Raw genomic sequence first — 23,312 nt, 5'->3', positions numbered from 1 at the left:
CGCTATGCTTGTCTCCTCCAGATTCATCTTCTAGGGACATCTTGGTCATAGTAGAATGCCATGCTGAATGTACTAAACGCTGACAACACGTAATAAAGCGAAGATGTGACACGGGGCGTGAGGCATTATATCAATCGGTTCACGACAAGGAGTGGAGGTTAGATGAAGCGTCATCACTAAAGTCAAAGCCAGCTTGGCTTTAATTCTGGCTGTGTCGCGAGACGAACACTGTGTGGCGCCAATTTCTGAAGTCCCTTGCCGTGATATACTGGGCTGTTGCCCAAAGCGGCGTAAAACTATACTCATTAATTGTGCCGCGACAGTGAGTGTGTGAATGGGTGTACGGAGACACCATTTCTCTCATATCAAGCCGGTTCAATTAAATGTTTTGAAAGGCCATGATATTTATGACTGCAGGTTCGTCACATGAGTGAGTGAGTGAGTTTAGTTTTACGACGCACTCAGCAGCATTCCAGCTATATGGCGGCGGTCTATAATCGAGTCTGGACCAGACAATCCAGTGATCAACAACAGTGAGCATCGATCTGCGCAATTGGGAACCGATGACATGCGTCAACCAGGTCAGCCACCCAATCCCGTTAGTCGCCTCTTCCGACAAGCATAGTCGCCATTTATGGCAAGCATGCGTTGCTGGTCACATTCAGAAGCGATATGGCATACATAGGTAGAATGAGACGAATGTCCCCGATGTGTGTTGCAATTAACATCCATTTGATTACTTGGTTTCGTTTTAAACCGCACTCCGCAATACTCCAGCTCTCTAAACAATCGAGTCAAGGTCAACATGATCTACACTAACTGGGATACGTTCGTATGTGTCAACCAGGTCAGCGAGCCAGACCATCGGATCCCGTTAGTCGCCTCTTACGACAAGCATGGGTTACTGAAGACCAGTTCTAACCCGGATCTTCACAGGGGGTCACGCTGACCTGTAAATATCATTTGTTTGGAAGGTAAACCAGTGGTTAACGACACGAACACCGATCTACACTATCACTATGCGATGAGACACACTCAGAAATTGTAACTACCAAATCCAGATGATTGGTATTAATTCCTAATATACTCCCGATTGAAATGATTGACTTGTCAAGTCAATAAGATTGATAAACCATGAAATATCAGTGTTAATTATTTTCAGCCACTTTGACCACCAATTTTGAAAGTCCTATGCAAATTTTGCGGGGAGATCTTGATTAACTTACATCAATACTTGAGACAACACGCTGCAACTGTTTGCACAAAATCTTTCACCTTGAGGGTAGCAATCCATTACCATTGAAAATAGCTCCCAGATAAATCATTTCAAACGATCGGTTTTCAATCTGTTGAATAAAGGTTTGCACGCCAGCACTGATCTTTCAATAATGATGTTTTATCACTTTCTGATCCATGGACTGAATCGAATTGCTTCAAATTTCACAAAGATAGCCTAAATGGGTAGACGTCTGTCCTTACTGCATTTGCATCATTCCGATGTATGCTGAATGTCAGGTGCCGGAGACTGGCGATAGGTCACGAATGATCACATTCCCATCTCGTTACATGAAGTTGAAAGAAGGCTGAATGTGCGAGTTGAATGGAAGGTTGAACATATGTAAAATCATTCGACAGCACTGATAAAAACCTAAGAAAACATACATAAAAATATTTATCGTAGGTCTTTTCGGCTGATTTAAAATGCAAGGACAAGCGCACGAAAGTAGTGTCCCGGAGGTGCGACCAGTTTTAGAGCGGGTGTTGGTCATGAGACACTTGTGTCGTGACAGTATTTGTTGATGAGCAAGGGTATGGTGCAGACAAACCAAGAACCACGACGAAAGGTTGTCATCGCATTCACCACTGTACCACCTCCGTCACGCTACGACAAGTAATGTCAGTACACATAATTTTCCTGGGACGCATTGTGTAGACAGACTTGAATTAAACAGTAGACATAATTTTCCAGGGAAGTATTTTGTAGATAGACTTGAATTAAACTTTCATATGACATTGGTATCACGTCATCAACATAGCAAATATCGATCGTTCAAGACTAGTAACATCGAGCCCTCCATGACACAGACTACATTCTCACGATGTGGAGTTGTCAGACTATACTACTGATAAGGTATGGATCAAACGATCCGAAACAGGGCCCTCACTTCTCTCACACGCTAACACAGATGGACTGACAGTGTATGAAGCTCTTATTTTAGGTGCCCAAGTTGTTGCAAAGGTGACAGTCAATAGTGAGTACCAGAGTTAAAGTTCAACAGCGTCGTAAAACCATGTTCACTCATGGTATGGTTTTACACCGCTTGTAGCAATATTCCAGTAATATCACGGCTGAGGACACCAAGAATTGACTTCACATATTGTACCCATGTGGGGAATTGAACCCGGGTCTTCGGCGTGACGAGCGAACGCACTAGGTTACCCCTAGATTGTAGTATTTTTGCCGTTTCACAGGCTGCCTTATCGGGAACTGGATCCGGGTTGTCGGAATGACGAACCAAGTATGACGGCTCCTCACAATTTCCCAACATATAGTTCATATTGTCTCCGCCTCTTTGAGCGACACACCAGCAATATCGTTGCTGCAGATAGTAGATTTTCACAGAATCGGGTGTTCGGGCTAGGACTGTCGCTAAAATATTAAAACTTTACGATAAGTGAGGTGTTTATATCATATTAAAATGTTGAAATTAATCTGACCCTATCCAATTCTTTCTCGCGTCATCTGACATTTGCGCGATGTTTCACTATGACACAACCAGTCAAAGATTGTCTCCCTTGTGGCCAGCGCCACAACAGCCATTATCTAACCAGAAACTGATACTCTGTCCGATTACCCATGAGAGTATCTACTCTCAGAACAGCATCGGAGTTGTCAAAGAACTTCTAACAAAAGCCAGTAATCACTTTGGAACCTCCCATTAGACACGAGGATAGCTGAGCTATAACTGAACCCACGGCGAACGCGGTGATAAACATATCTTCATACTTGGCGACTAACTGCGCGATCCCGCCGTTAGAAGTAACCCAATGTCTGGCTATAAACGCATCACCTGTTCGAAGCCTTTGAATCCTGCCTTCTTCCCTTGCTCCAACATATCTTTGAGGATGATATCTTTCACTTGCTGCAAAGAGAGTGATTTCGTTAAATATATTACATGGACTGACTGCAAGTAATGACATGCTTCGGTAACGGCTTGTTGAACAGTCTGCGAATTACGCAGGCCTTAAATGATGTTTAAAGCGCGCTCAGCAATATTCCAGCTATATGGTAGCGGTCTGTAAATAATCTATCCTGGACCAGACAATCCAGTGATCGGTATCATGAGCACCAATCAACGCAACTAAGATGCGATGAAGTGTCAACCAAGTCAGCGAGCATGACCACCCGATCCTGCTAGTTGGATAGTAAGAAAAACATGGGTTTCTGAAGACAGTTCTTACCCGGATCATCACGCGTACTGTGGGAGGAAATGTCTAACGTGTAGAAGGCGTTTAATACTTGTAGTAAATCACAAATGTTCTCACTCAGCCTTGATCCTAATCGAATTGAATCTACGATGACAGGATCCTTTGACAACTAAGGAACACAACTTTTCATCTCTTATGACAAGCATGGATAACCGACGGCCTATTCTAACTCCCATCTTCTATTGAAATGACGAAAGTAAATAAAGAAAAACTAAATCTTTCAAATTTTCGCAAAAATGCATCTACTGTCCATGCTTCAGCTAAGAAGCTTTATATTACTAAATCGTTTTAATCGTTTTTCACCTAGTATTGTTGAGTAGCTCTGCCTTTCATTCATCAAATTAGATAAATGAAAAGTTTACCACATAGTAAAAGTATTTTTTTCAACAGTAACTACTGAACAAATGTAATTATTGTTTACCAATAAATCAATTATATGCACAGAACTATTCCTGATACAGGAACACATCTACCCTACAGTGCAGAATAAAAGAACATTCTTGAAAAAACGGATGGCAATATAATATTGCTCCAAATTCTTCAAAAATGTTGTTTTGATGCAGTTGCTAATGGTAATCTGTTAGTTTCTATGGTTGCAAAGTTACACTTGAATATAACATGACGAGTCAGCGGGATTGAGTAATCTGGAGGTATATAGTTTCGGGCTACAGCAAGCGTTACGCCAAGGAGACGCCGTTCATGTCATTGATTTTGTCTGACGCTGGTGGGAAGATGCTTGGGATATATTTTCCCTATTGATTTCTATTGATCCCGCTCAGATACATCTAAATGATTCGAAAGTACCCACGCCATTGTCTCAATACAAATATATTCAGCCGGTTTCCTAAAGACCTCTTTTTCAAAAGGCGACCTCTCGAAATTCGACCAAGGAAAAAATCATCAAAGAATCCTTCGAACCTTTCGCCAATTACATTTTTCGAAAGGCAAAAGGACCACATTCTCTCGTGGAAGCCGTAATGGAAACAATGCTATGTGACAGCTGCATTTAGGGGGTGTTTCTTTCCACATAGTGCCTTTTTCCTAAAATTACCTCGGATTTACAGAGCAGTTCCATGTCGACAGGGAAGCCATTGTTTGGTGCCCAAAGAGCCATTACCTCGGCGTCCGGAACGACAATACCCATGCAGCTCATCTGTAATACAAACATAACGGGGATAACTTACAGTGTCCTACATAGGACATGTACAATACATCAATGCATTGTGGCTACTTGAGACATAAAAACTGAAGGTTTATTTCGACAATGCAGACAGTTGTACGCGAAATTTCAAAGGGACAACAGAATTAAGTGATACATGAATGTCTCTAGTTAAATGGTCAGCAAAACTCAATTACAGTTTCATTAAACGGAATCTAAGCATAAGAAATTAACACGCGTGACCCTTGTTGGATAGAACTATGTAACCAAGAGTATTCGGACGTATTCTCCCAGCAGCCACATACTTTAAAGAAGTTTTTTAAGACTAAATCCAAATCGTTTCCATGGAGATCATGAAAAATGTAAAAGCCAAAAATATGTAAATAGCAAAAGGCACAACTTCAATATATGTCCCAGTGATCTGCCGTTTGTCGACGGTTTTCAAGTTGTGCTCCGGAAACGAAGTCCATCCCTCCCTTTTCAATCCGAATAGTTTCCTTGGAAACCGGGATAAAAAAATCTGTAGATAGCAAATGCCACCACTTCAAGATATTACGCAGTTTTAGCAACATTCAAGCGATATCAGTGACACCAGAAATGAGCTTAACAATATCCATATGGGGAATCGAACCCGATCTTTGCCGAGACGAGCGAACGGTTTAACCACGATCCTACCTCACCGTCTTTAGGCGTAAAGGGAAACGGCTTCAAACATTAAAATAGGGAATTTGTGGTGTGACATACACCGTAAAGACACTTGAGATACCTAAAATATTCTCTTATCTCCATCGGATGTAATCTGAATGCAGCACTTGCGTTGTTTATGTCAGTAGACAAACAAAATAGGTTTCTAATGGCCGCGAATTGGTTCATACTGGTCCAAATGAATCTAGTAAAGCATGCCTGATTTTAAACTGTCCTTAAATCATACACTGGATCTACAACGTATGTTCAGCCGGACAATAAACAAAACAAGAGAGACTTGAATATCGCCGAAACCAGAATTCCTGTAAATACCAATCGCGTATGCAGTTGGGAGGAGTGATTCCGATAATAAGTCATGGAGAGTCTGCAAATGCTTTTCCACAGACAGTTCTAGCCTTTTATTCATTAGTTTCCTCACATCTGTGTGTAGGACGAATATGTCGCTATACATGTCCCGTTCTGCGTTAGCAAGACAGTAACCCGAATTACAGCTTGGAATTGACCTATCTATCACTTAGTACCGTCTATCAATGCTGTGCCACATATGGTCCGGCTTTCAGACACTAAACCTTGGGTCTTTATCCCAGGGTTTGTGTTATCTTCGTCGGCCATGACTAGAGTTTAGTAAAGTCATATTAATTTCGGGCTTCTTTGGCTGGGGGTATCACGAAATCAGATGGTCTTTCACATCGAAGTCAGTATTGGAGTATCTGGCGCTCCTCAAGTAAATGCAATACTATTGAATGTGCTTGGCGATAATTAAGAGTTGGCCTCACAGCTTCACGCGGGCGACATTGACCGACTCGAGTTTCCTACAAGAGGGAAATATATTGGGAGCCTTGTGTTGATAATAATTGGATCACACGTTTGACAGATCCCGTACAAATGGGGTCTCGAACTCCGTAGATTGACAAGGGTCTGGCACACGGTGTGCTGATCCCACGGGGGTGCTGTGCGTTAAAAGCCAGGCCACTGTAAGGAAAGGAAAAACGTTTGTGGAGATTCAGATGGCGGGAAGCTCGACTTAATCATGGAACAAATAGACTCCAGAGTCTCTTAAAGACGGTACTAAGGAACCATTCTTTGACACGTGTCCTACTGCCACTGTAAGAACTTCCCCATTAGACACCCAATGCTACTTTAGGAGCTGCCGATTGCCCTTAAGCACAAACTTGTCATCAAGACATTTCAACTGTAACATTTTGCAAACCGATCCGATTTCTTTTGTAGGGTCCAGTGGTACTAAACGATTATCGAGCTACTACACAGGTTGTATCGCTAGCTAGAGCGAAATGTTGGACACCAGAAATGGGCTGCATACATTGTAAACATGTGGGGAATCGAACCCAGGTCTTGGGCTTGAAGAGCTAAGGCTTTAATGAGTGGGCTATCACACCGCCCATGATGTATGAGGTGAAGGTGACCCACTACGCCCGGAAAGCAAACTAAAGGTGATCTCATAAAAGAAACAGTACCTTTTGAACTCTTTGGAAATGTGCTGTCTATTTGCTTATAAAAGAATTTTAGTGACTTGTCTATAATCATCTATCACTAAAACATCATCTGATAAGACTTCGAACGGAAGTTTTCAAAATGGGATGTTATCCCGAAGGATGAGAAGAATAGATAATGCAGGTTGCTGGAATTGTCGTGCATGTTCAAGACAAGCTACTTTGATTGGCACTCGTTTTGTGATTTAACATGAGAAGTGTTTCAAACGCAGATTCTACAGCTTGGATCTTGGTTTATCGATTTTCAATGTTCGCCCGGCACCACTGATTCCCTAAATTGCATCACGGAGTTTAGTTGTTCATGCCATACCCATGGATGAGTAAAACATGAAAAAACGACACTCCCGACTTGACGTTCTACGTGTCAATTACCGTCCGGAAGCTACGAAAAACGAGTGACTGAGTTGTACAAAATGGCGTTTTTCGGTCTGTTTATCACCGCGTGGCATATCAAGGTCAAACGGACAAAAGTGTTAGTTTTTTATTTCAACATAAAACATCAGAGCCATCACTTTATATTATCTCCTGAAACTGACTGATCAAGGCTTAAAAGGGAAAATAAAAATATATGAATTGATCTCTGAACTGATCACTGAAAGATAGCGATGACACCAGCTGTTTGTGCAAAGAGTACATCTGCATTACTCTCCCGATATCACCGGCCAATCACACAATTGAAAATAAAATAAAAATCATATATGTCATGATATTTAGTTTCATTCATTCACAAACTTTTGAGCAAAAGTGGATAAAAAGTGGTCTTGATCTTATGATTTTATTTTTTTAAATGACAGACTATGGAAGTTACGCGGCAGATCAACGGTACTTGCACACATACCTGAGAATACAAAATACAAAAAAGATAAAAGTGACAACAGCTGTGGTGGGACTTAAACTTTAAAAAGGTTTTTACGGTCGGTCGAAAAAACCTTAGTATACCTCCAAATTTGATACTCGAAATGGGACGGAAGCCCAATATGAAATGGTTACACACAGTTACATTCTTGGAGAAACCCATGACTTCTGGCTTGGACTCATTAGCATCGAGAATGTGATCACAAAATACGTCAAGGAGATTCTTGAAGCCAAGAACCTTAACCTGGAGTTCGGTTGTTTCTACTTAAGGCTTGAGATGCGTTGTTCTTTTGCTTTCTCAGGCAATTGTAGGAAGAATACAGATTGATTTGTTCCACTTTGCATTCGTTTTTCGCAATCCAATCCCATTATGGTCACAAACCTGGATCCATTAACGGAAGTTTTAATTCAGGATTCCATTTTAACGGCGTAATATAATTACCGATCACGTTGCCTGATAAACCTTATGGCTCCAATAGGGCACTGGATTTTTACGGCTTTTTTCTGAAAGTGTGATTTTTCAATGTAACCTTTTGCAAAGAATTGCTACCACAATATTGAATCCTTGTAGCTATGAGCTTTGCCATAATTAAAGAAAGCTGTTTTTTGTCAGAAAATATATTTTTTACAATTTGATTTTCTGTCAAAAAGCTTCAGCTCTTCGATAAATAAATATATTTATAATAAAAAATATTTTTCATCTCAAAATAAAATACCGCCTCCATAAAGAGTATGTACCCATTTCTTCACTGGGTTGTGATCTCACGTTTCCAACCCGATGTTGAACAATTACTCACGTGAAATACTTTTTACTGAACAATTTAAACGCAGCTCGTGGTATATCAGGCCGTTCTTCGCTTCCATCCCCCTTTCCAGCTTCCGGTTCAATGGAGTTAAGGGACAGGAGGGTATTATTCCATATGGAACACTTACAGTTATCTCCCCTGCTTCATTCGCCCATTACCCCAGAACTTTTTTTTAATGTAGAATCAATGTTGTGACAATTCTAACAATAGCGACGACAGAAATGACAAATAAACTCCAACATGTTCACGATAAAATTAGGCAATATGGTATTTTTTTTTAATTTCTGTCTATTCCGTCACTCCGCTCATACGGAAGCTGGCAGGGATAATGGAGGCGAAGAACGATCTGAATTCTAAGCATGGCGCTTAAAATGTTGAACAAAACATGTTTCACGTGAGTAATTATTAAACATAGGATAGAAAATCTGAGAGCACAACCAAGTGAATAAATGGGAGTGTTCCTTTGATGGTGGCGATATTTTATTTTGACATGAAAAATATTTTTCGATCCGAAGCGATGAAAGGACGTTGCCAACCTCTGCTTGCTTCGCTCGTATATGAGAAGGCTCGTCATATTCTCTATGCTGCGCAGCCACATTTGCCCTACAATTTGCCTACGTATTAAGATGCGTCCTCTTAAATTTACGAAGGCGTAGCGCAATGGTTGTCTTTGTGGACCCGAGCCCAAAGACAGAGCAGAACCTGTCTCCCATCGGCCACTCGTGACATTTGTCATTGGATTACCTACCTTGAGGCTGTCACCATCAACGAAGGCCTGGGCCACGAACTGGCTCCGAACATAGGTGCCCTCGATCTTCTCCGGTGCCACATACTCCCCCTAGAGCGACAAATGAGGTAAATGAGGCTACGGGCTTGTGGTAATCAGCTCATTCCGCTCCGCTAATCGCGTTAAACACACTCACTGATTCGCGTCATTACTGTAGCAATATAACCCATAGTATAAGTCTCATCTTGAACATAGTTTTTGCGTTAAAGCTGCTTTGCTATACGGATTAGAACGGCACAATGGCTATGAATACGTTTTTCTCGACTGATATCACTGCTCTGCAAAGAAAAATACTACACATTTGATAATATTCAGAAATCCCACAATCCCCACGAGCGATTTTATTCTCATACCTGTGCTAATTTGAAAATATGCTTCTTCCTGTCGATCAGCTTCAGTGCGCCGTTCTGAAGAGGAAAATAATGTAGGTAATATAAATTTGTGGAAACCGGAAGATGAGGATGTTATTCGGCTTTAATGACTGAATGAATGTTTAGTATCGTTTGGGCTCTTGCCTAGCTCCGGAACATTTTATTGTTATCAAATACCCGTGTTTCAAACATTTCATCATTTACACTGAGGTGTTCGGTAAGATAAATACATTATTCCCATCGGGCCAATGGGATATAAACAAACTTAGAGGGAACATCAACCCATGTCCTCCGAGGGACCAGTGAACAACCTATAATGTACAGTTTCATCATACTTCGCATTCGTGGATGGTCTTGCTATTAAACACTGGTTTACCTGACCCAGATTCCACTATCACAACCAATTGTAGTAACAGTAGGATAGAGCCAAGAGCGGCGTAATACAACTTTCATCCACACATACTTAAAACGATCGATCATAAAATTCCCAATGGCTTCCTGTACCAAAAAACCCAGGACAAGAGACTGAAAATGTTGTTCAAAAACGGAACGATAAGTTGGTTGTTAGAAAAACAATCTTGCAACCCCTGTCCTAGATACCAACTGACAGTAAGCCCAAGTTCATTACATCGCGACAGAAATAAATTCTTAATGGCCCCTCAGGGTACCTCTGTGTGAGCTAATTACTTCCTCAATAACAGGCCTACTGAATTCGTATCGGAATCCCATCTCTGGAGTTACGGCATTTGATCACAGACATATCAATCAGACGCTCTACAGAATTACAAGTTTTTAAAAAAATAAACATTAAACACTCAAAATTATTGATATTAAGACACCACATGTTTTAATTGCATTTTCATTAGGATTGTTAGCAATGAGTGAGTATGGTTTTACGCCGATTTTAGCAATATTCTTGCAATATCACGGGTGTGGAACCAGAAATGGGACTCACACATTGTACCCATGTGGGGATTCGAACCCGAATATCCGGTACCACGAGCGAACGCTTTAACCAGCAATATGTCGGAGGGGGGACACCAGAAATGGGATTCACACATTGTACCAATGTGGGAAATCGAACTCGGATATTCGGTGCGACGAGCAAACGCTTTAACCACTCCCATCGCCCCACCAGTGATGAGTAAAAGGGGCTGGCAGACTGAGTACTTCGCTTTACTAAGATTCCTTGTGGATTCAGAATTGGTTAGCTGGTCCCATACTTTCAATATAAGCTCACCCACGTGTGGATTGGATGAATAAAATGTCTGATATTGGTTAAAAATGTATGATCGTGCCTCAAAGCCGGTAATCGTAGACGCTGCCATCAAGCAATGGTCTACGTTATCTAGTTCAGAAAGCAGCAACTATGGCTTGACTATGGAGGGGTATTGTTTGTTTTTTGTTCAAAATAATCAGTGGGGCAAACAGGATAGCCTGATGGTTAAGCGTTCGCTCTCCGTGCCAAAATTCCATGTTCGATTTCCGATAGTGTGTGAAACCCATTTCTGGTGTTCCCCATATGAATAGTGCATGACCAAAACCATTCTCGCTCACACTACTTTCAGCATCAACAGAAAGTAGTAGTCAAAGAGCCTGAAAACTGCTTTTGTATTGGTTAATTCTTAAAACAGGCATGAGGATTTGGGACCGTAAAATGATTCAGAATTTCCTGTGGGTGTGTCTTTAACATTGGATCTGTGACACAAAATGTTTAAGGGCGTTTGGCTGTGTTTCCCATGTTGTGTGAACGTGATGTGGAAAGGAAGCCTGCAATATAACCTTGGCCATTCACGCTTTGATAGACACAAACAGGTTCAGTGCTATCAAACCGAGACATTTAACCAGGTCGACTCAAGGAATAGAACCCACGATCAAAGGTACACAATGAGTGAGTTTAGTTCCACGACCCCTTTACAAGTTGTTCAGTTTGACCTGAGGTACTCTACATATTCATGACCCGGGAGGTCAAATGGCAAAAACGACCGGTCGAGTTAATTTCATTAAATAGGGGAGCAGAGAAGGAGTTGTTATTCATTACAGAACCCTTCTGAAAGAAACCTCAATCATTTCACAATTTGATTGAATTGTTTTTACAGTCATAAGCTATCTAGTTTGGTTTACTAACTTTACAACGTAAACGTGCAGTAGTTACTTTCAGAATGCGATTCATTGCTGCTGCTCGCTTCCTAAAATAGGAAACATTGAGTCACCTGTAGCTAATTGTTTAAGGAAAGTTAACTCATTGCTGACGATTTCTCGACACTCAGATTTGAAACGGCGACCTTGTCTCGACTGTTCGGACATGTTGACAATCGGCTGACAAAGGCGCACCCCTTGACAATAATGGACCAAACCAGTTGTGACACGGTCACGCAATGCATCAGTATTCGCTTGATCGGGTCAAGCTGAACAACCTGCAGCTATATTCCTCGCCAGGGGGAATACCAGAAAAGGACTTCACCAAAGTACTTAGCATGCTTAGAGACCTAAACCTGCAAGAATTAATTCAGACGCCTTGAACAAATTGGTCATGTGTTCCGTTAAATGTGAAAAGCTAAACCCGTCTTTTTTCTGCAAACATTTATCATTAGTGTTACCTCCGTTCCCCTGATACGAACAGCTCTAAGTTTAATTATTGATAACCGTTGCTTCACTCACAGCCTACCAACTAACAGCCAGTGCAGACATTAAAACGTCATAGACAAGAACATCCTGATTGATGTCATGGCAGATAACAATCTCACCGGTAGCCATTCGCCAATATCGCCTGTATGTAGCCACCCATCCTTGTCGAACACCTCTGCCGTCTTCTCGGGATTCTTGTAGTAGCCTTGTGACACATTTGGGCCATACACACAAACCTGCAAAACACAAAGTGAATACAGAATGAACTATTATTCGACCTTGTCATCAAACTTGGGCATTAGTTTGCTGTTTGGAAATTGCTTTTAAACACGGGACATATCTCAATCAGTAATTGAATGTGGTTGTCACGTGTGTCATCCATTCATCGGTACATGGAAGTGTTATGGGCTCTGCGATCAACAGCGAAATGTTGATAGCTGACAGAGTGATGGTTATCAAATATGCAGTGGACTCTCGCAGGACGTCGAGGATGGGGATGGCGGTGGGGATGGGGGTTGGGGTGGGGGTGGGGGTGGGTTGGGGTGTGAGGGTGTGGAATAAAAACGGACATGGGGAGACAGTTACGTAACAGGCGAACTATCAGCTGTAATATATTTGCAAGGTCATTGAGCAATCACCTGGATGCCTTGCGTCGATACTGTAATGCTAGGCAACCAAGACACAGAGCATATCAATATAACAATGCAACCAAGACGGAGTACACAGTTGTACAAACAAGATACAGAGCGTATCAATCCAAACAAGATGCAGTGTACATTTGTGCAACCGAGACACAGTATACAGTGGTACAACCAAGCCACAGAGTAGATCAATCCAACCAGAAAACAGTGTATATTTATGACCAAAGACACTGTATCAGTGAAATCAGAACACTGTTTTGATTTGGATGTTGGATGTTCACTCTTCGGATTAAACGTGGTACTAAACTCCGTATAGACCCGTGAAGGTCCGGGGTAGAATAGGCGTTCATCAACCCATGCTTGCCATGAAAGGCGACTATGTTTGTCGCAAGAGGCAACATACGGGATCGGGTGGTCAGGCTCGCTGACTTAGTTGACACATGTCATTGGTTCCCAATTGCATAGATCGAAGCTCATGTTGTTGATCACTGGATTGTCTGATCCAGACTGAATTATTTACAAACCACAGCCATATAGCTGGAATATTGCTGAGAGCGGTGTATAACTGAATTCACTCACTCATTAAACTCCCTATGATGATCCTAAAGGAACTTTTCCAATGCATCTTAGATTTTCCAACAGTTGTGAAAATTATCTCCAGTTAAACACAGTAAGTGAGTATGGTTCTGCGCCGATGTTAGCAATATTCCAGAAATATCACGGCAAGGGACACCAGAAATGGGCTTCACATTGTGCACATTCCGAAACCGATTCCGTCTTCGGCAGTTAAACACAGATAAATCTTTGGTATATTTTACTTATGTCAATTTTGACGTGATCTTGTCTTTTCCGTCCATTTACGTATCGATGTAAAATGTTCTCCTGCAGTACGCTGGCAATGCAATTCTGTATAAGCACACCACACACACGAGGACGCGGTGTTATCTTTTATCAGTCTCACCGACTATTACACTGCTTCAACGGTAAAAATCTTGATGGCTTACCTCCCCTTTGTTCTCTGACGCCAGATAATTCATGTCCGGGACGTCCACTAATTTGACCAGGTTACACACGAACGGTGACCCCACGTGACCTGTGGACATTGAAATGCTTGTGTTTACTCGTTTGTTCCAAAATATACCGAGAGAAACAAGTAAAGGAACACAAGAAACTTGAAGCGTTCGTTCAATATTTTCCAGTTTTCAAAACCAGCTGTGAATAGGGCTGTGGGATGATATCTAAGATTACAAAAAGGAAAACTGCCATATTTGTTTACCTCAGTATACAAAATAGACTATAATAAACACACAAGAAACCACTATAGCATAAATAATCACTTAGAATTGGTTTTGAATTAACAGATTTCAAAAAAGCACCTACAACATGATTATGAAGTACACATTAATAGGTATGTGATAATTCAGGTGTCAAAAGTCAAACGTCACGACACAGCTATATTGATCAATAATAAAGTGTTAATCTGGTAACAGTTAAAATATTCGTTATTGCGGGGATTAAATTTTTAACGTGTACCTTTACCCCGTTATACAACTGCTATACCTGTTGTAAAATCTCCCGGAAACTGCGCAGTGACCCCTGACACAGCCTCGGTCTGACCGTAACCCTCAGCAACCTGATTGTTAAAAGGGTATCCGTTATCCGTGTTTATTATGAAATAATATACATATATGTGTTTCATGTCACTATACACGTGAAGATACGGGCTAGGATTGGCCTTCGGAAACTCATGCTTATCTAATTATAACGGGTGGTCATTCTTTCTCACTTGGTAGACCAGTGTCACCAAATCCCAACTGAGTAGGAAGATGCTCGTGTCGTTAATCACTGGATTGTCTGGCCCAGACTCGATTATTTACTGACCGGCAACATAATGCTGGAATATCGCCAAGGGAGGCGTTAAACCAACCAACCAACCAACCAACCAACCAATTCATATATCACTCGAAGTGAGTGTTCCTGCAAAAATAGAGTGTTAGTGTTCCGGTGTGTAGGTTTGGAAGGTCAGTATTTACCATGCAGCCAAGGGCACACTTGAAGAAGTCGAGGGTTTCTACGGGTATTGGAGCCGACCCTGTTATCATTAACTTCACCCGCCCTCCAAGCATATTCTGGATCTTGCCGAAGACCAGTCTGTCCCAGATGCTGTCTCGGCGAGCTATGCCTCTGAAACATAGATGGATCTACCGTTAACATACTGTAAGTGATAGGATTGAATACTGTCTGATGAAAAGGGTGAAGGGCCGAAAGTGTATTTCCTATTTCATTTCATACATGAAAATAGTAGGTAGAAGTCCTTTTCAAAACATCAAGTTACTAATAGTATCTGTTCTTTGAGAAAACGTAAATTGCAGAATTAGGGCAAGTTTATCGGAAGAAAAGAGGAATAAAGCAGTCAGCTCCTGGGGATGGATTGGGGTTCTTGCCCCGAGAACACAGATGAAAAGCGTGTGGTCGGTGGGAACATACATGTTTCCCACAATGCTTTTAACAATGGCGTACTTACTTCCTGACCTCGCTCAGTTTACTGGACACTGCCCAGTCCAGCAGGCAGGACTTGATAGTGCTATTCTTCACACTGGCGTACACCTGAGCAACGGAGGACATTCATTTGCTTTACTAGTCTTCTATTCAACACTGGCCGCTGTTACATTACATAATCGCCACTCATTCAGACTTGACTCATGTGAAATACATTCATTATCGTGACTGTAACATGATAGTTGTTAAGATATGGAATAAACATAAATGTTCCCTTCGGTAGAATTTAGTTTTCAAACTAAATTTCAGTTTAAAATGAAGAAATATAGGAAAAGAAGTTACAATTCCAAAGTGAAGAAAACCTGTTAGGATGACTTTTAGATGTTGACAGATAATAGGAAAGGTTTGATGCGTTCTTTATGACAATAAAAATAAACACTCCCCCAAAACAAAGAAACATAAGCCCAAAAAACTCAACGCAATATTTAAAAGCAGTCACATATGTACGAACCCTGTCTCTCAGTTTGTTGAGAAGTCGTGGTACCGTGGGAAATACCGTAGGTTTCAGAGTCTGCATGTCGTTTATCAACATAGCTACGTCCCCTGAGTAGAAGCCGATATACCCGCCTCCATGAAGCATGACCATTTCTATGGTCCTCTCGAACAGGTGAGCCAAGGGGAGGTAAGACAGGTGGCAGTCTTCCAGGCCAAAGTCTAAGATTTCCTGGAAGACAGAGGCACATGTTGATGTCAAATATTAAAATATTAAATATTAAAATGTTAGAGATTTATTAGAACTGCACAACACTGGCAGAAATCAACATATGATTTGTTATGCGGAAGCTATGAAAAGCTTTTAAGCTAACAATTGCGTGTTATTGAGAATCTGAATGATTTTTTCACAATTCCGTCCAAGAAGTTTCTGAAACGATGTCCTAGCTTCAACAAGTGTATTATTTCATTCGATATTTATTAGTTTGAGGATCGATTCATCCGTAAAACATAATAAAAAATAAAACACCTGACCCATTATATATAATTAGAGAACTCGCGGAAGCAAAACACCGGATATGGCCTCGACTAGCAGGTGCAAGCAACTGCAGAATGAAGGTCGGCGATAACGAGATTTCCCCTGACCTGGATTACAACGGTGATCTTTGTATGACCATCGGTCAATCAACCCACATTAAAACTGATTTGGAGCTGAGTGGAACAGCAGAATCAATGACCATCGATAGCAACTGGAGACTCACTCCCGTCATATTCGGGATCTAATAATATTGAGAGTGGAATTAGGGGAGGATTTGTTCAACACGGTGACAAGTTCAAATAATACGCGTATAGGATGATGAAAGTGTGACAGCATCAACGTATTGCTGGATGCGGCTGTAGTTGGTGAAGTCGCTTAGCTTGTTATGGGAAGCAATTTGCAGAAAAAGCTTAAAATAGGAGCTTGGTCAGGGGTGTAGGTATGTAGGTGACGCTGTTCTAATGTGATAAAGCCTCGTTAGATTTTGGCTTCTTATTGTCGATATAATTAGCTTTGAGACTGAGCCCGTCGTGATTACCGTTAACACAGAGGTGAAGGTCAGACAGTCTTGCACAAGTGAGTGAGTGAGTGAGTGAGTGAGTGGATTTATCACCGCTTTAAATAGCGTTTCAGTGATTGTGACCTAAGACGTTTACCATTTTGATAAAACACACGAGCACGTGTAGGCTACCGACAAAGAAATGTGAACCTTGGAACTGGACATTGGAACCGTCGGTAACACTATGCGGTCACATCATAGGGACACGTTTTAAACTGACAATACATCACGGAATGATTTATCCTATTGCATAGTAGACATTAGACACCTAAAATCCAAACTCTGCTCAAAATTATTTTCATTTTCTACTCAGCATATTGTAAATAAAGTAGAGCGCGGGACAAAATGTTCATGTTGCATGAACCGAAATGTGCTTCGCACATTGTGCCCTTGTGGGGAATAGAATCCGGCTATTTGGACGCAACCGCCACCCCGTCGACATTAGCTGTAAAGTAAACATGTAAGCAAACTTAAATCCAAACCTAACACCTGATATGTAAAGCGTTAGGTGTTCATATACTAATGAGTTTATCTAAATGTTTATGGGCGTTTGACAAGAGTTCGTTGTATAGATGTAGTACAATTGAAGTCCAGACAGATTGAAAAAAAGCTCCAAGAGTCAGTATTTCGTTGTCTGCCTAAAAGTAAGATGCCAACGACAGTGAGAATTTGTGTCACTGCTAAGAAATATACAGAGCACGTATACAGAATTATGAGAGATGAGAGTGAAAACACAAATATGTCCTAACGTGGAATACACCTTCTATACGTGGTATACACTTCGGTACTGTAAGTATCTCTCCTTTACGTGTAAATAAACTACATTAGTCTGGATATTTTTATCACCATCGACCTTGATGTTGATGTATTTGCCTAACAAACATGACATGGTTTGAACACTATAACTAGGAATTTCAGCTTTTAAAGGCGAAAGTGATGTGAGTAAGTGAGTTTGGTTTAACGCCGCACACGTTGACCAGGGTTTCAGAGATATCACTCTAGGGAACATTATGTGAGAGAACATGAAATGAAGCGGGTCTTTGAGAAGGGACATGTCAATGACAAACTCAGAAACATAATCATTGGCTGGCCTAATTGACACTCCGTGTGGGTGAATTGAATTTTATGCCGCGTTAAGCAATGTTCCAACAGTATCATGGCGGGGGACACCAGAAACGGACTTCACATACTTTCCCCTTGAAAGGAATCGAACCGGCGATTCACGGCGTGACGAGCAAACGTTTTAACCAGTAGGATACCCAATCGCCCGGGGACTTCTTTCACAAAGCAGACTTTACTAGGTTAACCTTAACTCCCATTCCTTAATGCTGCACTAAGGTTACCTATGTCTAAGGTTGCTTTGTGAAAGGAGCCCAGGTCTCAGTTGCACAGAGTGATCTAAGCGCTGCGCTACGTATAGTCTTAAGATGGTCGTTGCGCAAAGATCGCTTTGTGCAAGTGGACCCTGGAGATCATTCTGCACAACGAATGCCAGAGTTACTTGGCACTTCATCTGAGAGACAAGCGTATTGCTCGCACGCATTCACCATGACAAGTGTCTCCAGGCTTAACTTATTCAAGTTATCAATAACCAAAGCAAGTAATTGCCACGAGATTCAATACACGCGCCCATATGAATCAGTTTAATTTCATCATATTATAATCAGTCACTTGATTTCGTTCATACAACATCTCCTATTTAAATTCGTCAAACAGTTTACACTTTCCGCGGAGGATTCTGCTTCAAGCAGCCCCGGGAGGCAATGACGATGTCAACGAAGTCATTTGTCACGAGAAACAAAATGTCATAACTCGGAATTCTCAGAAAAGGAGGTCGAGACACGTTAAACATGGCTGAACGAATCTGAATTGCCCATGTGAAAACCGTTCTCTATATGCTGTCAGAATCTCACCACAGAGGATTGATAATCGATCACCACAGATCAAAAGTAGCTTCATTATGCCAAACACGTCAAACCTGTCGGCCGTGATATGAATGCAACACTTTAAATATAGTTCATTCTTTACAAACACGTATTTGGAAGAACTTGAGGTAATCTGATGATTACTCTACAAGTTTATTATTGATCTTCTTATCATATTGTTTCAACATTGTTTTATATACATAACGACTTTTCAGCTGACTGTGGGAGGGGGTTGTTGTTTAACGCCACACTCAGTATTCAAGTAATGTGGCGGCGTCCTGTGTATGATCGACTCAGGATCACACAATTCAGTGATCAGCAGCATGAGAGTCGATCTACGCAATAAGATGTGAATACACGTGTCCAACAAGACGGCGGACCTAACATGTTTTGAATGAGCATTGGTCTTATCTGCATCGATTCCATGATCATGTGACAACTTAGGAACACTACTATACACCGTTAACTGCAACGAAGTACCTGCTAACTTCTCTTAATTCAATTTTTAAGAAAAAAATAAGTTAGTATTTATTGGCTATTGGCCTTTTCAATCGTCTAACAATGGATTTTATTAGTTTGATTTTATTAACATTTGTCGTGTCTAACAAAGTAGATAACGATAACTCAGATATATCCCCGGCTTGTAAAATCCCCCCCACCTCCCGCCATTATATTCACGTTTCATGTTTTTAACTGGAAAATCAAGCGCGATTAGAGTGCGTGTGTTATAAAGACTTTATTGCTTTATTGATTACAAAATGGCGATGCCACAACTGCAAATATAAGCACTGTCTTCATGTAAGGGGGAGAGTAGTAGTATTTTGCGCTCTTAAGATATTTCGGTGGAAAGAAACATCGAGGATGCTTTTGGCAATTGAAATACCGCAACTCTTCATAATATATACTGACAGCATAAGAAACGCAAGTTTCTGAAAAATGTAATCTCTTGAAACTAAGCGTTCATGTTTATGCCTTCCATCTAAAACCTTGACCAAGGACAAGAAAAAAAACCAAAACACACAACAAACAAAGACAAAAAATAAAATAAATAAAAAAATAAATAAAAAAATAAGAAAACCCCAATCCCCCCAAAACAAAACCAAAAACAAACAAACAAACCAAAAACAAACACAACTCCCCCCCCCCCCCCCCCCCACCCCACCCCACTCACACACACAAACACAAACACAAACACACACACACACACAATAAAAAAACGTGTTGCGTTTCTATTGCTGTTCACTTTATATAGGAACATGTTCCAAGTTGACATGAATATGTTTATTCTTACCCGTATTAGGTACAAAAAGCCACCTAACTCTGCTGCAAAGTTGCCGTGTGTAAGCATCACCCCTTTCGGATCTCCTGGAATGTACAAGTAAACACAGATGACTACTACGATATAGTTAGGATCTTGTTTTCCTTTTGCAGATATCATTGTTTTACATACTAGACCTCTACTCTTCAATACTCACTCGTTTGTTGATATGAAAACATTTCTCAACAACCTTCTTCAACGTGTTGTAATACCAGTAAAGTTTAGGAAAGGAATGTTGGTATTTTGATTATGAAATATTGGATATCGGATCGCTAATCAACAAATGAATCGAAGTTCATTTCTTCTCGCAGCTCACAACATTGGTGTGAAAGCAAGAGCCATCATGTTGGATGGAACATTCCCAACCAGGACACCCTGATAGATCAACTGATCCACTGGCCCAGCTCGTAGAATCAAAATATTTTCATGGCGGTGAATAAATAGACACAAATATTTCGCATACATATTTACCCGTAGTTCCACTTGTGAAAGAAATTGTCGCCAGGTCTGATGGTTTGGGAGGCTGAAATATTAAACATAGTTTGGTAATAGATGGTCGGTGTTTCATTAAATATGACGTAAAAGACGTAAAAGATGTCTTTCTGCGTCCATTCAGTGTAGTGTGTACACACCGATTTATGTCTTTCGACAAAAACATTAATTTACAGTGACTGATGTTAACGGTATGAGGATTGTACGAGAGCTTCAAAAAACCTAACTCACCACAGGAATCTGCAGTTTCGCTTTGCCGTTTGCCTGTGGAACAAAAATATCTAAAAGTAATAATCAAAATAATTTGAATCTTAGTTCCCCTGAGTGAATGCAGCCTAATGGACATTACGTGTCAATATGAACAAATTACACGAATTTAAGTGACAGTGTCAACGCATGTCAACGAATGTCCAAAATCTGAAAATGTAGAAACATCGCGATTCCCTGAACCAAATTTGTTAGATTCTAGTCAAGTTTGTGTGACTAATTAGTCGACTCGTTTGAATTTATGCCCCTTCCCTTTAAGCAACATAGTACTTATACAATTTAATACTCTCCATAAACTATAGCAGAATCACCTCGACTTCAGCAAATGAGAGTATCTTTATCCCGTGAGACTCAGCCTGCTGTATGACGTCACTGGTTGGGTCATCCATAACGATGATAGTCTTTAGGGACGGTGTCGTCTCGGCGCTGTCGAGGAGCTTCTCCACCCGCGTTGACGTGTCACACACTACCGTCGCCATCTCCGCTGTAGGATGTGAGAGACGGTGTTTACACATCCCCACCGCAGCAGTGAGTATTAACTTTACACAGCGTTAACCAAAATCATACTATGTCTGGAAGTAGGCTTATTTACTTGATACTTTTATTTAGATACAATGTCCTAGTGGTAACACTATCTTTAAAGCAACATTAATAAGACATTTTACACACACCATTACTGTGTATGCATTTAGACGCTCACGCGAAACGTCTACTGCAGTGATATCAGCTATACCAACCTGCCGCCTCACAGTGGGAGAAATATTCATGACAAAACAGGTCTTACACAGTTAGTACATTATCATCACTTTGAGTGAGTGAGTGAGTTTAGTTTTTTCCCACAGCCACTTTTTAGCACGTGGACACTGGTATGGTGCTGGTGACAGTGACTGATGATCAGAGGGAAACTGGAATTCTTCGGATCCTGGTATGTTCAAGGGACGCAACTTAGCACAATAATTGCTTCTTAGACAGGTAGACGTGAACTTACTGAGGTTAATGATGTATTGACAAGCTGTTGGTCCTAGTGTATCGTACAGGGGAACTGTTACCATGGAGTAAGCATTGCATGCTTGTTCTGCCAAAACCCACTGTCAACAGAACATATGTCTGTGAATCGCCAACAGAACACATATAAGGGATATAGCGACCTAACCCTATTGTCAACAGAACACATGTATGTGAATAAGTATATAGTAATGCTGTTAACAATGTAGCGAGACAATAACAGTGTCTACAGAACATAAGCATGTGAATAGCGAGACCATAACATTGTTGGTGAGTGAGTTTAGTTTTACGCCGGATTCAGCAATATTCCTGCTTTTTGGCGGCGGTCTGTAAATAATCGAGCCTGGAGCAGACAATCCACTGATCAACTGCATAAACACCGATCTGCGCAATTGGGAACCGATGACGTGTCAACCATGTCAGCGAGACTGACCACCTGATCCCGTTAGTCGCCTCTTACGACAAGCATAGTCGCCTTTAATGGCAAGAATGGATTGCTGAAGGCCTATTCTACCCCGGACCTCCACGGCTCCCAGAATACTGTCAACAGGAGACACGAATGTGAATAGCGAGACAATAATACTGTTAACAAAACACGTGTATGTGATTAACGCGACCAAAACATTGCCAGCAGAGCACACGTAGATGAATGGTGAGACAATAACAATGTCAACAAAACATAGTTTTCAAAACGTCTTCTACTATCTCGACCCATCTGTAGTGGGCACCTGACACTCACCTCTATTCTGTTGATGCTGTATATACCAATAAACGTGTCTGGCTGTGGCTTTAGGCCTAGCTGTATCAACCCGGAAGCGAATGCACGTGCTCTGTCGTATACCTGTAATCACGTGAATGAATGCTGTTTACTGTGTTAGGCTGTAGCGTTTGGCATCTCCTATTGAAGACATCCCATATACTCTTAAAGAATGTAGGGGAACCTGAACTTCAGTTTGGATAGGAAGTATAAGCGTTTACAAACGTTTTGAAAACATACACCACATGAACGCATCACCATTTCTCTTTATCACCACCCCTAAACACAAGGCATGGTATGCACGTGCCCATCGCAGTAGCCCCGTATACGTGCTCGGGGTGCCATTCTTGATTTTGGCGAATTTCAAGACCGTTGAAAAATCACTTAAGGTCATTAATTTTGGCAATGATCTTTCATCACATTGTAGATAGTGTTTGTTTCAAGCCGATGTTTTGTTGCGTAAAAATGAAAATCGTACACATGCAAATTTCACGTCACATCATCTTTT

At 41.1% G+C, this 23,312-nt stretch overlaps 1 protein-coding gene across 3 annotated transcripts in view; it reads right to left on the bottom strand.

Moving 5' to 3' along the window:
- LOC137284400 (long-chain-fatty-acid--CoA ligase 1-like) overlaps positions 1 to 23,312 on the bottom strand; it is a 38,729-nt gene that overhangs the window by 2,870 nt on the left and 12,547 nt on the right. For all 3 annotated transcript variants that reach the window (XM_067816190.1, XM_067816192.1, XM_067816191.1), the window contains exons 5-20: positions 22,787 to 22,888; positions 22,031 to 22,130; positions 21,354 to 21,526; positions 21,007 to 21,039; positions 20,755 to 20,806; positions 20,257 to 20,330; positions 15,963 to 16,175; positions 15,477 to 15,559; positions 14,986 to 15,136; positions 14,513 to 14,585; positions 13,957 to 14,045; positions 12,431 to 12,547; positions 9,666 to 9,719; positions 9,274 to 9,363; positions 4,541 to 4,642; positions 3,072 to 3,143 (exon numbers count right to left, since the gene is read on the bottom strand). In XM_067816190.1, the coding sequence (XP_067672291.1) occupies positions 3,072 to 3,143; positions 4,541 to 4,642; positions 9,274 to 9,363; positions 9,666 to 9,719; positions 12,431 to 12,547; positions 13,957 to 14,045; positions 14,513 to 14,585; positions 14,986 to 15,136; positions 15,477 to 15,559; positions 15,963 to 16,175; positions 20,257 to 20,330; positions 20,755 to 20,806; positions 21,007 to 21,039; positions 21,354 to 21,526; positions 22,031 to 22,130; positions 22,787 to 22,888 (1,578 nt within the window). The remainder of the gene's footprint in view (positions 1 to 3,071; positions 3,144 to 4,540; positions 4,643 to 9,273; positions 9,364 to 9,665; positions 9,720 to 12,430; positions 12,548 to 13,956; positions 14,046 to 14,512; positions 14,586 to 14,985; positions 15,137 to 15,476; positions 15,560 to 15,962; positions 16,176 to 20,256; positions 20,331 to 20,754; positions 20,807 to 21,006; positions 21,040 to 21,353; positions 21,527 to 22,030; positions 22,131 to 22,786; positions 22,889 to 23,312) is intronic.

Source organism: Haliotis asinina, chromosome 5, assembly GCF_037392515.1.
Source record: "Haliotis asinina isolate JCU_RB_2024 chromosome 5, JCU_Hal_asi_v2, whole genome shotgun sequence".
Classification (NCBI taxonomy): domain Eukaryota; kingdom Metazoa; phylum Mollusca; class Gastropoda; order Lepetellida; family Haliotidae; genus Haliotis; species Haliotis asinina.
The sequence above is the reverse complement of the archived record's forward strand: the minus strand, read 5'-3'. Positions and strand labels throughout refer to the sequence as shown.